This window comes from Meleagris gallopavo, chromosome 8 (assembly GCF_905368555.1).
Source record: "Meleagris gallopavo chromosome 8, MGAL_WU_HG_1.1, whole genome shotgun sequence".
Classification (NCBI taxonomy): domain Eukaryota; kingdom Metazoa; phylum Chordata; class Aves; order Galliformes; family Phasianidae; genus Meleagris; species Meleagris gallopavo.
Window position 1 is genome coordinate 10,295,425 of NC_139411.1, and position 15,941 is coordinate 10,311,365.

Sequence of the window (15,941 nt, forward strand, 5' to 3'; positions counted from 1 at the left end):
TATCTGTGTAGACCTTTTGCTGTATATCATAAACACCCCTTCCCAGCAGTAAAACTGGTATTATCTTTTACTAATGACCCAGAAATACTCAACATTTATAGTGCTCCCATGTCGTATTCCATAAACTTTCTACCTAAATCTGCTATGCATATCCTGCTGTTTGTATTTTGCATTTGCGTTCACAGTACAAGATGGAGATGCATAGTTGCAGAAATGCTCAGGAACATGGATAAACTCAACGTGTTTCTGTTAGCAAGACTATCCAGCTTGCCATATGACATTATAGATATTGTCATAGTTATCCTGGTTGTAGGTGAAGAATAAAATGTGTTTTATAAAGATGTCCAATCGTAACTTAAAGTACAAAATATCCAACTTGCTCACAACAGACAGGAGAACGTGCACACCACCTTGAAGGAGAGGCTCCTTTCACTGGGTACCTGTAGCCTATAGCTGTACTTTTTTGAAGAGATTTTTTGAAAGTTTCTTAATGGAAAACAAATTGATATTAAACAAATTTTACATAGTTGCACATTGGTAATACACAGCTGTTAACCTAATTTGCAAGAACCTAAGTTAAAATGCTGTGTGGGGAAAAATTACATCAATTTTTAATAGCATTCTATGTGCCTAAAACCTTAAATGACTGATGCTTAAGGGCAATTAAAGCACTCAGATCGTCATTTGGTACGTATCATCACCTTGAGCAGCTTATATCAACAGGAGCAAATCACATCTTACAGTTTTTAAGGAAATGCTGCTGGAGGTGGGTTATGGTTGTTTTGTTTGTCCCTTCAGCAGCTTTTTGGCACAGTTCTCCTGTATTGCTTGGATGCGGCCACTTGGAGCCCGTTGGTCAGTCTGATGGTATTGATGCCATCTGAGGTAGCAGAAGCCAAGCCAGTACAGCTTTGTTTTTAGACCGTGAAGTCTGACGTCTAATAATTGTTCTTTTAGATGGACTGACAAGAAGATGAAGCTTCCTGCCAAACTCTGACAGCATCAATAGCAATGTATAGAGAACAGAGTGGAAGGGCAGTGACTGAAAGTTCCTAGTTTCAGCTAATTCTAGCCAGGAAGGCTTGCTAAGTTTTTAATGAGGTGTCAACTTTTTATTTCTAACAGTGCAATCATAATATAACTGCGCTTGGTGATATCTGGGGGCTGCCTGTAAATATAAGACTTTTATTAACATTTTGGAGATATCAATAGCAGAAATGTGTGGTGGTTTTTTTTTTTGTTGTTGTTGTTTGTTTTTGCACCTCCTCGTCCAATAAAAATGAGGGCTGACACGGTGCATTCGGGTCGGCTGTTCGCTGGGGGCGGGCACGCACCGCCCAGGCACAACTGTATTTGACCTGAAAATTCCTGAAGGCGTTTCCTTCTCGAGCCACGACAGGCGCTGCAACTCCCGTCAGAAAACGACGCAGAGCCACTGGATCGGCACGCACCTTTTCACACGCCGACCTCTTCGCCGCCGAGCTTTTCTCACTGCCCCGCCGAGCCGCGCGGGGCCAACTGTGGACTGACAAGCTCTGCAATGCGAGCGAAGGCGCCCAGCCGCGCGCCCCCGCCTTCTCTCACGGAGGGGGAGCGCGCCCTGCCGCCTCACGGATAATTTTGATGCCTTATTCCCGCCTTCTTTCTCTGCCCTCACACCAGCGCTTTACACAAGCGCGGGTGCGCGGCACGGCGCCAAAGCGCCCCGCCGGAGGGAAGCACGGCCAGGCCACCGCGGCAGTAGCCTCGCGGCCGGGTGCGCGCGGGGCACGCTGGGATTTGTAGTTCCGGCTGAGCGAGGACCCCGGGGCACGCCGGAATTTGTAGTCCGGCCGAGGGGCGGTCTCCCATTGGCCGCGGGACGCCGGCAGTTCGCCGGGATCGGCACCGGTTTCCGGGGTGGGTCCATTCCTGTCACGGTGCGGTTGCGGCGTGGTGGCCGGCGAGCGGCGATGCCTGAGGCTACCCGGATCCGCGCCGTCAACGGGGCCGAATCGGAGCCCGAGAGCCCTATGGAGAGCGAGGCTGCACCAGACGGCAGCCGGCGGCGGCGCAAGGTAACGGGGAGGGTTCCGAAGCCTGCCGACGCCGACTCCGGCCCGCTTTTGCCGCTCCTCCCGCGTGCCGGCGGTCGTGCTTCCCCTCCCCGCACGGAGCGGCGCGGCGCGGGCTGCTCGAAGCCGCGTCCCTCCGGCGGAGCTCGGGCTGGGCCGGGCCTGTGCCGCGGGGTACCCGACCGGCCGGCCACGTGTGTGGCTTCCTGGAGGCCTCGTGTCGGGGCGGAACCGCTGTGCACGCGGTGTTGGCCCGGTGGGGCGGCTGGCGGGGTAGGTGTCCTCGGGCGGGGGCTGAGGTGGAGACCCCGAGCCCTGCGGCGTGAGCTCGGGTGTCCCGATGGCGGGAGGCGCCCGGCCAGCCTCTGAGAGCAGTTGGGGACGCACGTGTGCGCGGCTCTCTGACGGCCTTGTTGCTTTTGGCTCGCCAGAAGGAGAAGAAAGAGAAGAAATCTAAGCGGCACGATAAGGCTCGGAAGAGGAAAGCTCAGACAGATGAAAGCGAGCAGTCGGAAGAGGAGAGCGACTCGCCAAAGCTGAAGAAAGCAAAGAACGGAGCGAAGCAAAATGGGCACGTGAGGGAGGAGAGCCCAGAGAACGCCAGGCTGTCTTCTGTCAGTGCCAAATCCACCCCCAAGAACCGGCAGAGCAACGCCAGTGAAACGTCCAGCGGGGATGGGGACAGTGACCAGGAGCAGGTAATGGCGGTACCTGGTGTGCCATGGTGACGAGGGGAGCTTTCAGCACCTGCGTTACAGTCAGTCTACGTTTAGAGCAGGTTATCTTCATTTCTTTGTGTGTGCTTTTCCCTCGCAACCAATGGGAAGACTGCCCTGATTTTCCAGACTGAAAGCTGCTTGGTTGTGCTTGCTGGCAGTTGTTTGCAAACGGTTGGAATTGTGAGAGCGCTGAAGTTCTAGATCAGCGCCTGTGGTTTCCTCATGTCAACAGTGCCAGTGCCACTGGAGCTTCTGGTTGCTGCCTTCAGGCTGCACACAGAGGGCATCTGGATTTGATTTAATGGCAGTGGCTGTGATCACTACAGATACGTTTTAATTGGCTTCTTGCCAATATGAGTTCTTCTGTGGTAAACTTTTAGTTTTTTTAATTATAGTTAGTGGAGAAAGAAACATAACACTTTTTTTTAACGTGTGATTTAATAAATTGGTAACTCTTAATGTTAAGATGTTGGATGATAAGATCCACCTTAGTGTAATAAAATGTATCATTGTAACAGTTCTGTATTTTTAAGCCCTCTTATAGTAATGTTTTTATCTTTTGGACTTTGATTCTACCTGCTAAAATGTATATTGAAGTGAGGCTCTAGGAAGATTTGCGGGTCTGCCTTGTTTTGTTACTCATAGGAATCAGTTTCTGTCTGGAAATGACTCTGCTGTACAAGTTGGGCAGTAGGTGGTTAGCTGGGTATCAGGCTTGTTTCTTGCCCATTACAACATACTCTGGTTGCCTGTCAGTAATTGTTTAAAATATAATCTTAACACTTGAGAATTTTTGGAGGTTGAGTTTGGATGTCTTGCATTATTATGCCATTATATTTAAAGCAAAGTCTTCATTTAAATTACAGGTTGCTTCTGTCTAACTTTGAAATATAATGGTAAGTAAAACAAAGAAGGCTCTTCAGCCATAGCTATGATGTTGTTACTAAAAGTTTGACCTTTGACTGGGACACCACTGTGTACGCTGTTATCCTACATTTTCTGGTTGTCACATACGGTATTTACAGGAAACATTTTATGAATTATTATTTACTTAACAGGAGATGACTGAAGAGCAGAAAGAGGGTGCTTTCTCCAATTTCCCTATCTCTAAAGGGACCGTTCAGCTTCTTCAAGGTAAATTTCTTTTCATGATGTGATTTGCCCAGCTCAGGCTTTACAGTAGAACTTCAAATGAAAGAGAGCTCAAAAAATGGTGTGGGAAATTTTCGGTTCAAAGTTATTTCATAGCATGTAAAGGAAAACCAGTTATATTTAGCATCTCTGAGATTAGTTTGTGAATGACTTGATGTCAAAATTACTTCATCTCTCAATTTTACATTTTATTTGAAAGTAAAAGTTTTTCTTAGCTGAGTGGGGAGCATTACATAAATACAGTCAGAGTATTTAAAAGCTTTCATTAATGGCTAATAATTTCATCTGTCCCTGACTCTGGTGCTATAAAGTAGGAGAGTAAGGCAGGCAGCCCCAAGGTTCTGTCAGGATTAAATCAATCCTCTGTGATTAAATAAATCAGGGGAGGTGAAGATACAGTCCTGACTTGTTCTAGACTAGTTTGGTGGATGTTCTGCTTGGGATGACCTCCTTTGAGGAGTACTGTATTAAAGCAGTCTGTTCTAATTGTTGCAGCTCGAGGAGTGACATACCTGTTTCCTGTGCAAGTGAAGACCTTCCATCCAGTATATTCTGGAAAAGATGTAATTGCTCAAGCACAAACTGGAACAGGGAAGACTTTCTCTTTTGCTATTCCATTAATTGAAAAGCTTCAGGCGGACTCACAGGAAAGAAGAAGAGGCCGTTCACCAAAAGTAACTATACCTGGCTCGGATGCTGGTTTTGCATTTGTCCTATGCCCAAGTGATTCAGAAGTTTAACTCACTGAAAAAGTGCTTTACGTTTATGCAGGGATAAAAGCTATCTCCTTAAATAAGTTTGTTGAAATGGTGGGAGATGTTAAAAATACTTATTTTTCAGTAGGACCAGCAAAAGATGTTGAAACTTCTGTTCCAGAGAATGCGCGTTCATTACGAGATGTCAGCATTCTGATCAACTAAGTTTATTCTCTTAAGTTTATTTTACCAAATTCTTATAACGTGTCCCCAGATTAGATAGGCCAAAGCTGATTATATCCTCTTCTGTGGTGGAAAATGTTTTGTCTGTGAAGTTCATCTTGTCACTCATCTCAGGGCTACCTGAAACTTAATTGAAAAAACTGAAAGGTATTAGAGGCATTTTTTGCATTCAGCCATCATGTTGGCTGACTTGGGAGAACTGACTTGAGATTTGGTCTTGCAGAGAAGAGAGAGTGTTTGTTGAGGGAGTCTCTGTTGTCAGATTTGAGAATAGTATTGCAACTATTAAAACTCCTGTAGTGTGTCCATCATCTGCGTTGAAGCCTGTGCATTGGGAGAGAAGAAAGCTGTTGGGCTGCTTCTGTGGGGATATCAGTGCAGGTTGCAGAACTGTGCTGAGCTCCAGTTTACAGACCAAATGTATGTTTTACTGAGAGACAGCTGATATCTTTTGGTGGCTCTTCCTTACGCCTTCTCCCTTCTCACAGGATTGTAAAGGAGTACCAAGCTTGCAGGGCTTCTTGTTTGTATGTTTTTGAAGAAGCTTTTCTTATCCAAATTCTTTGATCTTATACTCAAGCAACTGTTCAAAAGCTAAAGTTAGATAAGCTTTAAGTATTTCCTATCTAATAATAAAAAGTCTGTCCTAGAAAAGATAATGTGCTGAAGGAGATGAATGCTGTTATGAGAATCTTAATCAGTGTGCTTCCCTAATCTTTGCTTAAACAACTATTTACTATTTAAACCAATTTTCTTTTTTAATGATGTTATGGTCAGACCTAAACTGGTGGCTGCAAGTCTAATGTTGACTAGCTTATCCAGACAAGCTGTGAGTGCCCCATCCTTGGAGGTGCCTAAGGCCACAGATTGGGGCCCTAGGAAACCTGAGCTGGTAGGGGGCAGCCAGCCCATGGCAGGGGTTGGGACTGGATGAGCTTTGATATCTCTTCCGATGCTAGCCAGTTTATGATTCTGTGACAGCAGCAGCTAGGTAGAAGCCATGTTGAGAGTTTATCTGTTTGTCATCCAATGTAGGTTCTGGTTCTTGCTCCAACAAGAGAGCTGGCAAACCAGGTTGCCAAAGATTTCAAGGACATAACGAGAAAGCTCACAGTAGCTTGTTTTTATGGAGGAACACCGTATAACGGACAAAGTAAGTGCCACACCAGCAATAATTGACATGTCAGTTGACTGGTGTATTTGAGAAATGCAATTGGGTCTTTCCAAATGCAGGCTTTAACTCTAGAGCTGAAGAGCAATTGTGGAGTATTCAGTGGTTCTTAGTATTCTTAGTGTTCTTTGTGTGCTCTCATACTTTGAACCAAAGTGAAAGAGCTTATATTGTATACATACACAGAGTATTTGTGGTAAGTTCTTATAAACGTTTTTATTTTGTTTGAAATACGTGAAGTCTTATAGCTGTGAGTGGGTGTGGTTTTCTTCCTCTTTGTGATGAGGGGTATGTACAAGATTTGTAAAGAGTAGAAGAATTTCTGTATTTTGCCTGCATAATTTGCTGTGTTGATTGCTTTAAACAAGACAAGTGCAGGAATGAGAGTAAACTCTTTTCTTACAACACATCTTACATCATTAGGGATGAAATTTCCTGCATAACTTTGGGAAATAAATTATTTCAATAATTTAGACAGATTTTGTTTGTTTTTCAAATCTGGCTAAATTAAACAATCTGGAAAGATGCAACTATTTCCAAAGCATGTTAAAATAACCTCTGTGTTTGCAGCATAATTTAAATCATGAGCAAAATGAAGGGAGATGGGGGAGTTTTTTTTTTTTTTTTTTTTTCAGGGAGGGCAGTAGAATGTCTGATATCAGTTTTGTTATTTTTCCCCTTTTTTTCCTCCTCTTCATCATTTCTCACTTGTTTGTAAGTAAAGTACTTACAGGTGGTATAAGAAGCTGTTAATTGATTGTTCTTCTGCTACCAAGTGTCTCTAATGTAGAGAAACCTCATTAGTTCACTGCTAACTCATCTTCTGCTCTTTCTTCTTTATCAGTTGATCTCATTAGAAGTGGAATTGACATTTTGGTTGGGACACCTGGTCGAATCAAAGACCATCTTCAGAATGGCAAGCTGGACCTTACAAAGGTGAAACATGTTGTCCTTGATGAAGTTGACCAGATGTTGGACATGGGATTTGCTGAGCAGGTGGAGGACATCTTACGAGTTGCGTACAAGAAAGGTAATCTCAGTATTTTATTAGATAGTAGGAAATAAACAATCATTTAGTTTCAGAAAATATGCTCAGGTTTTAGCAAAGTTGCAATCTGGCTTTATTTAGAAATGATTTAATAGTGTCTTCTAGGAAATGTGAATGTAACGTGTGAGGAAGTGTGGTGAAACTAGGAATTCCTGGGGCCATTGCAAAGCTTAAAATCCAATACCCAGAAATCTGTAGATAACTTTCCTTGACATACGTCTAGAAGTTGTACTTGATTTCTCTGCTATTAAAAGAAATTTGAAGAAATCTGAATTTCTTTCTTTCCATCACTTAGAAGCAGACTGGATTTTTGTTCATAATGAGTTTATTCTGTAATCTTGACAATAGTTGTAATTTTTAGAGGCTTTTTTTTTTCCCGGTCTTGATAATGCATAAATTAAAAAGCAGATTTTCCTTCTATATTTTAGTGAGATTTGGTGTCATATTTTTAATAATGGTGTAATAAATCAGTATGCATCTATAAAAGAAAAGGTACAAAGATTTTGAAACATTATTATTTGTTTTAAGATTCTGAAGACAATCCCCAGACGCTACTGTTTTCTGCAACGTGCCCAAACTGGGTGTATGATGTGGCTAAAAAATACATGAAGTCTAAATATGAGCAGGTTGACTTGATTGGGAGAAGAACTCAAAAGGCTGCTACAACAGTAGAAGTGAGTAATCTGTCTGAAGGAAACATTTTCAGACCTTATCCCTTCCACTTTTTGACACATCATCACATCCAAAAGTGCTTTATCGGGATGATGTTGAAGTTTTTGGGAGTTATTTTCTGGAGATTTGTTGTTTAGATTTAAGTATTGTCTCACAGTTACTTTGATAGATCAGCTGGAGGCATCGTAATTGTACTGGAGGAATTGAAAGAATGTTAATCTTGATCTTGAAAAAAGCTTGTAACACGTGGTATTTATATCACTTTATCTGGCATAAAGCTGTAGCTACTAGAGCTGTGTTAAATTCTGCACCTCTTTCTGTCCTTCAGAAAAGTAGTATATTAACTGCAGTTTCTAAAGCAAAGGAAAGACAGATTTGAAGACACTTATTTTTTTTCTTCTTACTGTAATTACTTCACTTAAAGTTAGACTGATCATTGTGTACATAAGGGCTTTATGAATCTTGCATGTTCCAAGAATGTTTTGCCCAACAAGAAATTGTATATCTAATATTGCTGGATTTTCCAATTTCAGATGTTTTAAAGAGTCTTGTGGGATTTGTATAAGCTAACCTCAGGAATTCTTTTCCATAGCATTTGGCTATAGAGTGTCACTGGTCTCAGAGAGCTGCAGTTATTGGAGATGTCATTCAGGTCTACAGTGGCAGCCACGGGAGGACCATTGTATTTTGTGAAACCAAAAAAGATGCAAATGAACTGGCTCTGAATGCGTCAATCAAGCAGGTATTCCATCATTTTTATTAAGAAACAAGGCTGTCACTGAAATCAACCTTACACTGATACTGGACCAATGCTGAGTTAAGTTTTAGGGTGACTTTGAAAGTGAAGGAGACAGGATTTTGTAAATGGTCAGATCAAAACAAACCCTTAAAAAAAAAGAAGAATGGTTGAAAGTTGATGCATTATAGTCTTCTGGACTAGGCTGTACTAACAGACACCGGGCTACATTTTTCTTAGGGGTTCTTGCTGACGTTAAGTGAAGCAGTTGTGAGTTTGTTTCTGTCCTTTTAGAGACAACTGTCTCTCTTGGATTAAAATATGGTGACTGACTTGGAGACCTCCTGGGATGGTAGCTCATGGTACTGGAATAGCAGTTACTGAGCTGTGATGTTGATGTTAATTAGTACTGTCAGAGGGCCCCAATTAGGACTTAGAGCAGTAATGTGTCAGAGTCTCTGCCTGTACCTCATCAAGATGTTTATTAGCTGCTGTGAAGAGTTCAAAGATATACGCATAGGAAGAATTCAGTCCTGCTATTTATCTCCTGTGGATGAGCTTTAGTGTTTTTCCTGAGATTTATGGTGCAGCACAGTGTCATTGGTGGAAACACACTTGTGGTGCATTGTTTATGATGTGCTGAGGTGCTGGGACTGCATGCTCCTTTTTGGTGATGGAACCACAGCAGCCACTTTTCCTGTATGTATTTTCGTTAGGGAAATGGGTTAACCAATGTCTAGAAAGCAGTTTAGCATTATGTTCCTAGGGAAAGGAGAAGCTTGTTAAACTGCCACAGCTGTGTTCAGGAGTGTTTCTCCTACGCTCCTAGATGACCTCACTAACAGCTAAACCTGAGTGTGGAGCCTTGTCCTGTGTTACTGGTGGCTTTAGTGATATCAAATCTTGCATAGGCAATGCAAAACTGATCTTGGCAGGTAAGAGAAGTGAATTACTTAGACGTTTCCATTTTTGCACTTTAATGCTCACTAGCATTACATGCCTATTCCACTTATTAGGTGACATTAATCCAAAGCTGTGTGAAAAACTTTTTGAATCCTGTTGTGACTCTAGGATTGAGTTACGATTGTTTGTTTTGCTTTGAATATTACTTACATGTGGAAAACTTAAATCATATGAGCAAAAGGTGGAATGATTTTTGTATGTTTTGGTCTTTGTGCTTGTTATTACTATAATACTGAAGAACTTCAAGAAGTACTAGATTAAAAAAAAGTCATTGAAACTGCAGGGTGTTTTTTTTTTTTTTAGCAGTACTTCTGTTTTAATCCTTTAATTGGTAGAGGGGACAATTAATATACTAAGAGGGATTAAGAAGCAACACTGTTTTGGAAAAGATGTCTGAATTAGTGCTGTGAAGGCCTGAGAACATTGCCGGAGGTGGTTAGTTTTTAAAAGACTAAGCCTTGCATAGCGAGCCTGGTTGGAAAGTTGAGGCCTAGTTGTTTTCATAGGTCACAGTAGTTAAAGATGGAGATAAGACACATGTTCCTGTTCTGTTTTCTTTCTGTTGTTTAAAGGTCTTTGAGATACATTAATAAGAAGCACTGAGTACATATTTTGAAACCTCTGAAGTATTAATTGGCAAACTCTATTTTACTATAGAGTGTCATAGTAAGAAAGCAGTCAGAAATGACTATAAAACAGAGCACCCATATTGCTGAATTTCAGTACAGTCCTGAAATAATGCTCTTTTTCAGGATTGCCAGTCACTGCATGGTGACATTCCTCAGAAGCAAAGAGAGATCACGCTGAAAGGTTTTAGAAACGGTGCATTTAAAGTTCTGGTTGCAACCAATGTAGCTGCCCGTGGTTTAGATATCCCTGAAGTTGACCTAGTTGTACAAAGTTCACCACCAAAGGTAAGTTGAGTGTCTTGTAATAACAATATATTGTCTTGTTTTCAAGTAATAAATGTTAGCAATTGGTAGTATGCACCGTAGCGTTTATCATAATTGCATTTAAGGGTAAGGAATGTCTTGATATGAAAAGGAATTTCTTTGAGGATTTTTCAGAGTACATCAGTGCCTAAAATATTTGAAGATGTTCCTAAAAATGCTTTCTTTTATGGCTTTCTGAAGCCTCTCCCTCTGAGGCTGTATATGGGAGTTACAAGTCTGAAAGCAGTGAGAAGCAACGAAAAGCTGCTGGTCTTGCAAGAGTAACAAAGGAGGGGCACGTGTGAGGAGGAGACCTCAGCAGTGAGAACAGTGCCAGAAGTTGAGAGTTTAAAAAAACATATTGTTCAACATATTGAATTCACGGTTAATAGCTCAAAAACAGTGCTTTCAAGCTGATAGGCAGGAGATGTGAGAGGAATACACACCATTTTTTTTGTATTCTCCATCTTTTTAAAGTATTATGGAGAAGCTTGCTCTTCTGAATTTAGCAAAACAATATTTTTTAACTTAGTTCTTAGATGCAGTTTTTGTGCATTGCTCAGACTAAATTGTCATAGTTTCTACAGAGATATGTGAGTGCAACTGATGAAATTGCAGTGAGCTGAGTAAGTCATAATGCTGTTTATTTTGAAGGATGTGGAGTCCTACATTCACCGTTCTGGACGCACAGGTCGAGCTGGCCGGACTGGAATCTGTATCTGTTTTTATCAGCGAAAGGAAGAAAATCAGTTAAGATATGTGGAACAGAAAGCGGTAAAGTGCAGTTTTCCTCCGTTCTTGAGCACCAAATGTAATGTTTTAGGGCAGCATATAAAATCCTCATGTCATCTTTTGTTTATGTTAATAAGAGTACGCTATATAAAACATCCAGGTGAGGTTCAGTTATTCTGCAATTTGGGTTTGCTGTGTGGAGCAGGCAACACACTGCAGATCCTTGTACTCACACTTTGTCAACAAAGGCCATAAGATTGTACCTTTGGAGATGAGAAGGACAGGCAAGGGAAAAGCTATGACATGTTCATTTTAGTGTTCACCCTGGACTTACTGTGTGATTAATGACTGGTTTGTGTGTAGCTTCACTGATTGTGAACTTCCAGCAGTGTTCCATAGGACGGTTTTCTCATACAGCTCAGATGAGATGGTTTAGTCTCAGGCATGTAAAACTTAGGCTTGCGCTGAGAAAGGTGCATAACTCGTACTTGAATTCTAGTCTGATCTACTTGGATTTCTAATTTTGTTTATAGTTTGTGGGCTTTCTTCCCCCCTAGAATATATCAAAATGGTCTCTATTCTTTTCAGTTTAAAGCCAGTGGATCATTTAAATTGACCTGGTACATAAACAGTGTTTGTGTTATCCATTTTCCTGTACGATTAGCTTTGTAGTTTTCAGTAACAAAGCAGGGAGTCCAAATGATAGAAGCACAAGAAAAATGTAAGATTGAAGCGGTTGTTTCATTAAGTGTCCAACACTATTTCTTTAAAATTGAATTATTTATAGCTACAACTTTCATCTGTATTTTGCTTTATAAATTTCAGGGCATTACGTTCAAGCGTGTTGGTGTTCCTACTGCAACAGATATAATAAAAGCTTCCAGCAAAGATGCTATCAGGTGTGTTGGGTGATTCAAGCTCTACTGTATTTTCCTATCTTTCTAGTTCAGAAGGGCTGGTTGGACTGTCTGTTGCTCTTTGAACTCATCACCGTTAAAGTCTTGGACTGCTGGGTTTTATTTCTGTTTCCAAACTAGCAATTTTTTTCTTCTTAGATGTCTGGATTCTGTTCCTCAATCTGCTATTGACTATTTCAAAGAGTCTGCTCAGTTGCTAATAGAAGAAAAGGGACCAGTTAATGCTTTGGCTGCAGCTCTAGCACATATTTCAGGCGCTACTTCCATTGAACAGCGCTCCTTGCTGAACTCAGATGTGGTAAGTGTGCATAGGTTTGTCTTTGAAAAAGCAAAAACAAGCAACTCACCCCGTGTTGCTTAAATGGAGAATGATTTATGTCTGCTCATGGAAACTGCATTTAAGCTGCTAACTGCTACTGTGTTAGTTAAGAAGGTAGGACATTTAAGTATGCCTGTTCTCATAACAGAAGCTATCTGAAAGCATAGTTTATCAGTGGTAAAATAGCAGGTTTTTGTCTGATAGATGAGCTAAAGCTTATTCCTCTGACTGAATGGAACATGTCCCATTTCTTCAGGGATTTGTTACAATGATACTGCGCTGCTCTGAAGAAATAAACAATATGAGCTATGTTTGGCGAAAACTACGGGAGCAGCTGGGTGGTGATGTTGACAGAAAGGTGAACAGAATGTGTTTCATCAAGGGAAGAATGGTAAGGGTTTGTTGTTGTTGTTTGTGTGTGGTTTTTGCTACTTTTACTCCTCTGGTTGTAGCCTTTTTCCTCAGCAGATGGATGAGTAGGTAGTTAGTTTTTCCTGCTCCCATTCCAGGCTCTGATAAAGATATGATCCTCTGACAAAAGGATGGCCACAGTCTATTTGGTCAGTGGTCATTTCAGAAGCTTAGATTTCTGTTCTACTGATGTGTTAAGGAGTACAGTGCAGTGTAACTGGCATGTCCAGAGAGGTAGCAGTATAGGTAAAAGGTACAAACTGTATTTGCCTTTATGATAAAACATATAACAGGGACAGTTAGCTCTGATAATACACGTGTTATATCTCTATAACCTAAAAACAATCAAAGTAATTTTTTGGTTTGTGTACATGATAGCTGTACAGTTACTGTTGCAGAGCTTAATGGGGGACAATATTTTAAGCAAAACTAATTTCCCTTCCTCTTAATGTCTCAGATTCCACATGCATTTTCACAGACTTGAAAATGTGATAAACTGTCTGGGATTTGTAGTGACACAGAACAAGGAATGCTTCTGTGAGCTGTTAGGCAGTGTTGCCGATTTGCTCCATTGTTTTGCTTTTTGGGATGTATTTCTTGTTTCTCAGCATGCCCAGATCAGCAAAACTGTAGAGAGACACTGTTATCTTGTTGTGTGGTTTGTGTAGCCTGGGATGGGAAAAACAACCAATAAACTGAAAACAAATTGAGAAACAGACATATACTGAAGGTATGCATTTCTTAGTATAGGAAAAACTGATTTGAGAGAATTTACAGAGGAGTAATGGCAGGTGTGATGAAGACCACAATTTGTGAAACACTGGTACTATTCTAATGTTCAGAGGTTTTGAAGCGTTTAATTCAACATAAATAGCTTTGAAACTGAAAGCTTGTGTTAGCACAAAGGTTTATAGGTTCTGTTAGACTTCTTTTTCTTTAGCTAACAATCAATTAAAAGGCTAGGTTTATATCCATTGAAACTGTTCTCTCTTTTTAGGGTGTGTGCTTTGATATTCCTGCAGCAGATCAAAAAGACATAGAGGTATGTGCTTCACTGAAATTTCTCGTCACAGTGGACTGTAGATGAAACTGGCAGGACTGGGTTAGGTTGAAAATGTTACCTAGGCTGTGTCCTGCCTCTTCTAGTAGCCAAAAGGGATGGCTGTGATGGAACAGAAGAATAAAACAAGTATCCAGTGTTCCTTTCCTAAATTATTCATGTATCCACTGAGAAGAGTGGTGTGAATAACCCACCCCTTCTTAATCCTGCTGGATTGGTCTTGGTATGCAACATGTTTCACTTAAATATCCCTTTGTTTCCATCCACCCTTCAGTTCTGTTCCTCAGAGAAATCAGGTTTTTGTCTGGCAGAGTTAGTCTTCTCATGCCAAAATTCCCTAGCTTCCAGTCTTTCATTCCAGTATTACTTCCTCAGTGCATCTCCATTCCCTCATGCCCCATTGTTTGTTTGCTTCTAAAACAACTTCTAGTTCTGGATCAGAGGTGGGTGAAGATGGAAGCTGGCGAGTGGTGGGTCAGTAATAATTCTAGTGGTATTCTTAAGGAATGCAAGGTGGGGTAAGAGCTGAGGCTGCTCTGTAAATCTCTGTGGTTGGTGTTGCTTCTGGTGTATGGTGTCTGAGGCATAACAGACAGCTGTAGCTTCTATGCTGGAAAATTTTGAAATCAGTATTGATCAGTAGTTAGAAACTTGAATACCCTGTATTTGTTAACAGATCTTTTATTGCTTTTCAATTTAGTAATTAGGAAATATACCATATTTGCATTCTTCAAATTTAATTTGATACATGTGATGTTATTTCAACAGGAAAGATGGGAAGATTCCAAGCAGTGCTGTCTGTGTGTGGCAAATGAATTACCTGAGCTAGAAGAATCCCAGCGGGGAGGGGGAGGAGGAGGAGTAGGAGGAAGAGGACGAGGAGGAGGAGGAGGAAGAGGAAGAGGAGGAAATAGCAGAAGCTTCTCAGGCTCCAGGAATGGACGGCGGGGTGGCTCGGGAAGAAACAGATTCAAAAGCAGGGGCCAGAAACGAAGCTATGACAGAGCGTTTGATCGCTGACCTCAGAAGCCAGGAGTGGAGAAGCAGGACGGCAGTATTTTATAATATGTTAAAATAGGCTGTTTCTGTGTCTGTTTGTACCACTTCAAAAGAAAAACGTCATTCATTTTTTTTTGGGGGTTTTTTCCCTCAGTACTACTTTGGTCATAAACAAGATCATGTACATTTAAAAAAAAAAAAAAAAAAAGCAACTGTTTCTTTCTTTAATGCCATTTCATCTGTATGTAAAACCTCCATCTCTGTTCCAGGATACGTGTCGCATCCAAACCTGTAGCCCAGCTCACTGTATAAAATATAGATCTTGACTGATGGCCAAACCTGTACATTTTCCAAAAAGGTTACAAAAAAAGTAAAATATTATTTTACAAATTCGTTTTGTATGTGAGATGTTTTTAATGTAGTGCTGAGTAGTTTGAGAGAAAGCAGATGCTTCTCTCAGGATGCACCTTACATGATATATACGGGCAGCGAGAGGTGCCTGAAGGCTGAAGGATAGTCGGTGTCATTCCACTCTCTAACAAGGGCTGGGTGGATGAGGGTCGAGTGGTGGATGTAGTGTACCTTGACTTCAGCAAAGCGTTTGACCCTGTCTCCCACGACATTCTTGTGACAAAGTCTAGGAAGTGTGGGATAGATGAGTGGACAGGGAGGTGGGCTGAGAACTGGATGACTGGCAGAGCTCAGAGAGTGGTAATCAATTGTGCAGAGTCCAGGTGGAGGCCTGTCATTTATAACAGTGCTCTCCAGAGGTCAGTGCTGGGTCCGGTTTTGTTCAACATCTTCAATCAGCAGTCTGGATGAAGGGATGGAATCCACCCTCAGCAAGTCTGCTGATGATACAAAGCTGAGAGGAGTGGCTGACACACCGGAAGGCCGCGCTGCTGTTCAACGAGACCTGGACAGGTTGGAGAGTTGGGCAGAGAGGAACCTGATGAGGTTTCACAAGAGTGAGTGAGGGGTCCTGTATGAGTAGTGCGGACGTCAGCGCACACGGCGGCTCTCGGTTACAGGAGGCCGCAGCGCTCACTCCGTTCACCACGGCGCGGGAGGCGGGAGCTGCGGGCGTGGCCGGCCGGGCGTCCCGGTGCGGACGAGGC

General features: G+C 41.8%; 2 protein-coding genes and 1 long non-coding RNA gene across 5 annotated transcripts in view; 2 read left to right on the top strand and 1 right to left on the bottom strand.

Moving 5' to 3' along the window:
- LOC109368766 (uncharacterized) overlaps positions 1 to 1,563 on the bottom strand; it is a 17,193-nt gene extending 15,630 nt beyond the window's left edge. The window contains exon 1 of the long non-coding RNA XR_014884682.1: positions 1,452 to 1,563. This is a non-coding gene — a long non-coding RNA (uncharacterized LOC109368766). The remainder of the gene's footprint in view (positions 1 to 1,451) is intronic.
- Positions 1 to 2,057, top strand: part of STOX1 (storkhead box 1) — an 8,915-nt gene extending 6,858 nt beyond the window's left edge. For all 3 annotated transcript variants that reach the window (XM_031554372.2, XM_085229306.1, XM_085229304.1), the window contains one exon: positions 958 to 2,057. In XM_031554372.2, coding sequence (XP_031410232.2) covers positions 958 to 997 — 40 coding nt within the window. In that variant the 3' untranslated portion in view covers positions 998 to 2,057. The remainder of the gene's footprint in view (positions 1 to 957) is intronic.
- LOC100542017 (nucleolar RNA helicase 2-like) lies at positions 1,924 to 15,213 on the top strand. Its single transcript, XM_010714289.3, has 15 exons — positions 1,924 to 2,057; positions 2,486 to 2,752; positions 3,832 to 3,907; positions 4,421 to 4,599; positions 5,899 to 6,016; positions 6,879 to 7,064; positions 7,611 to 7,756; positions 8,347 to 8,496; positions 10,206 to 10,367; positions 11,040 to 11,159; positions 11,943 to 12,016; positions 12,173 to 12,332; positions 12,610 to 12,744; positions 13,762 to 13,806; positions 14,593 to 15,213. Exons 1-15 carry the CDS (start codon positions 1,953 to 1,955, stop codon positions 14,842 to 14,844), a joined length of 2,175 nt encoding a protein of 724 aa, XP_010712591.3. The 5' UTR covers positions 1,924 to 1,952; the 3' UTR covers positions 14,845 to 15,213.
- The last annotated feature ends 728 nt before the right edge of the window (positions 15,214 to 15,941 follow it).

Excerpts from the sequence above, each read along its gene's own strand:
- LOC100542017 (XM_010714289.3), top strand. The coding sequence starts at position 1,953 with ATGCCTGAGGCTACCCGGATCCGCGCCGTCAACGGGGCCGAATCGGAG. Across the intron at positions 6,017-6,878 it reads AACACCGTATAACGGACAAA|TTGATCTCATTAGAAGTGGA; the intron begins GTAAGTGCCACA and ends CTTCTTTATCAG. Across the intron at positions 12,333-12,609 it reads CCTTGCTGAACTCAGATGTG|GGATTTGTTACAATGATACT; the intron begins GTAAGTGTGCAT and ends CCATTTCTTCAG.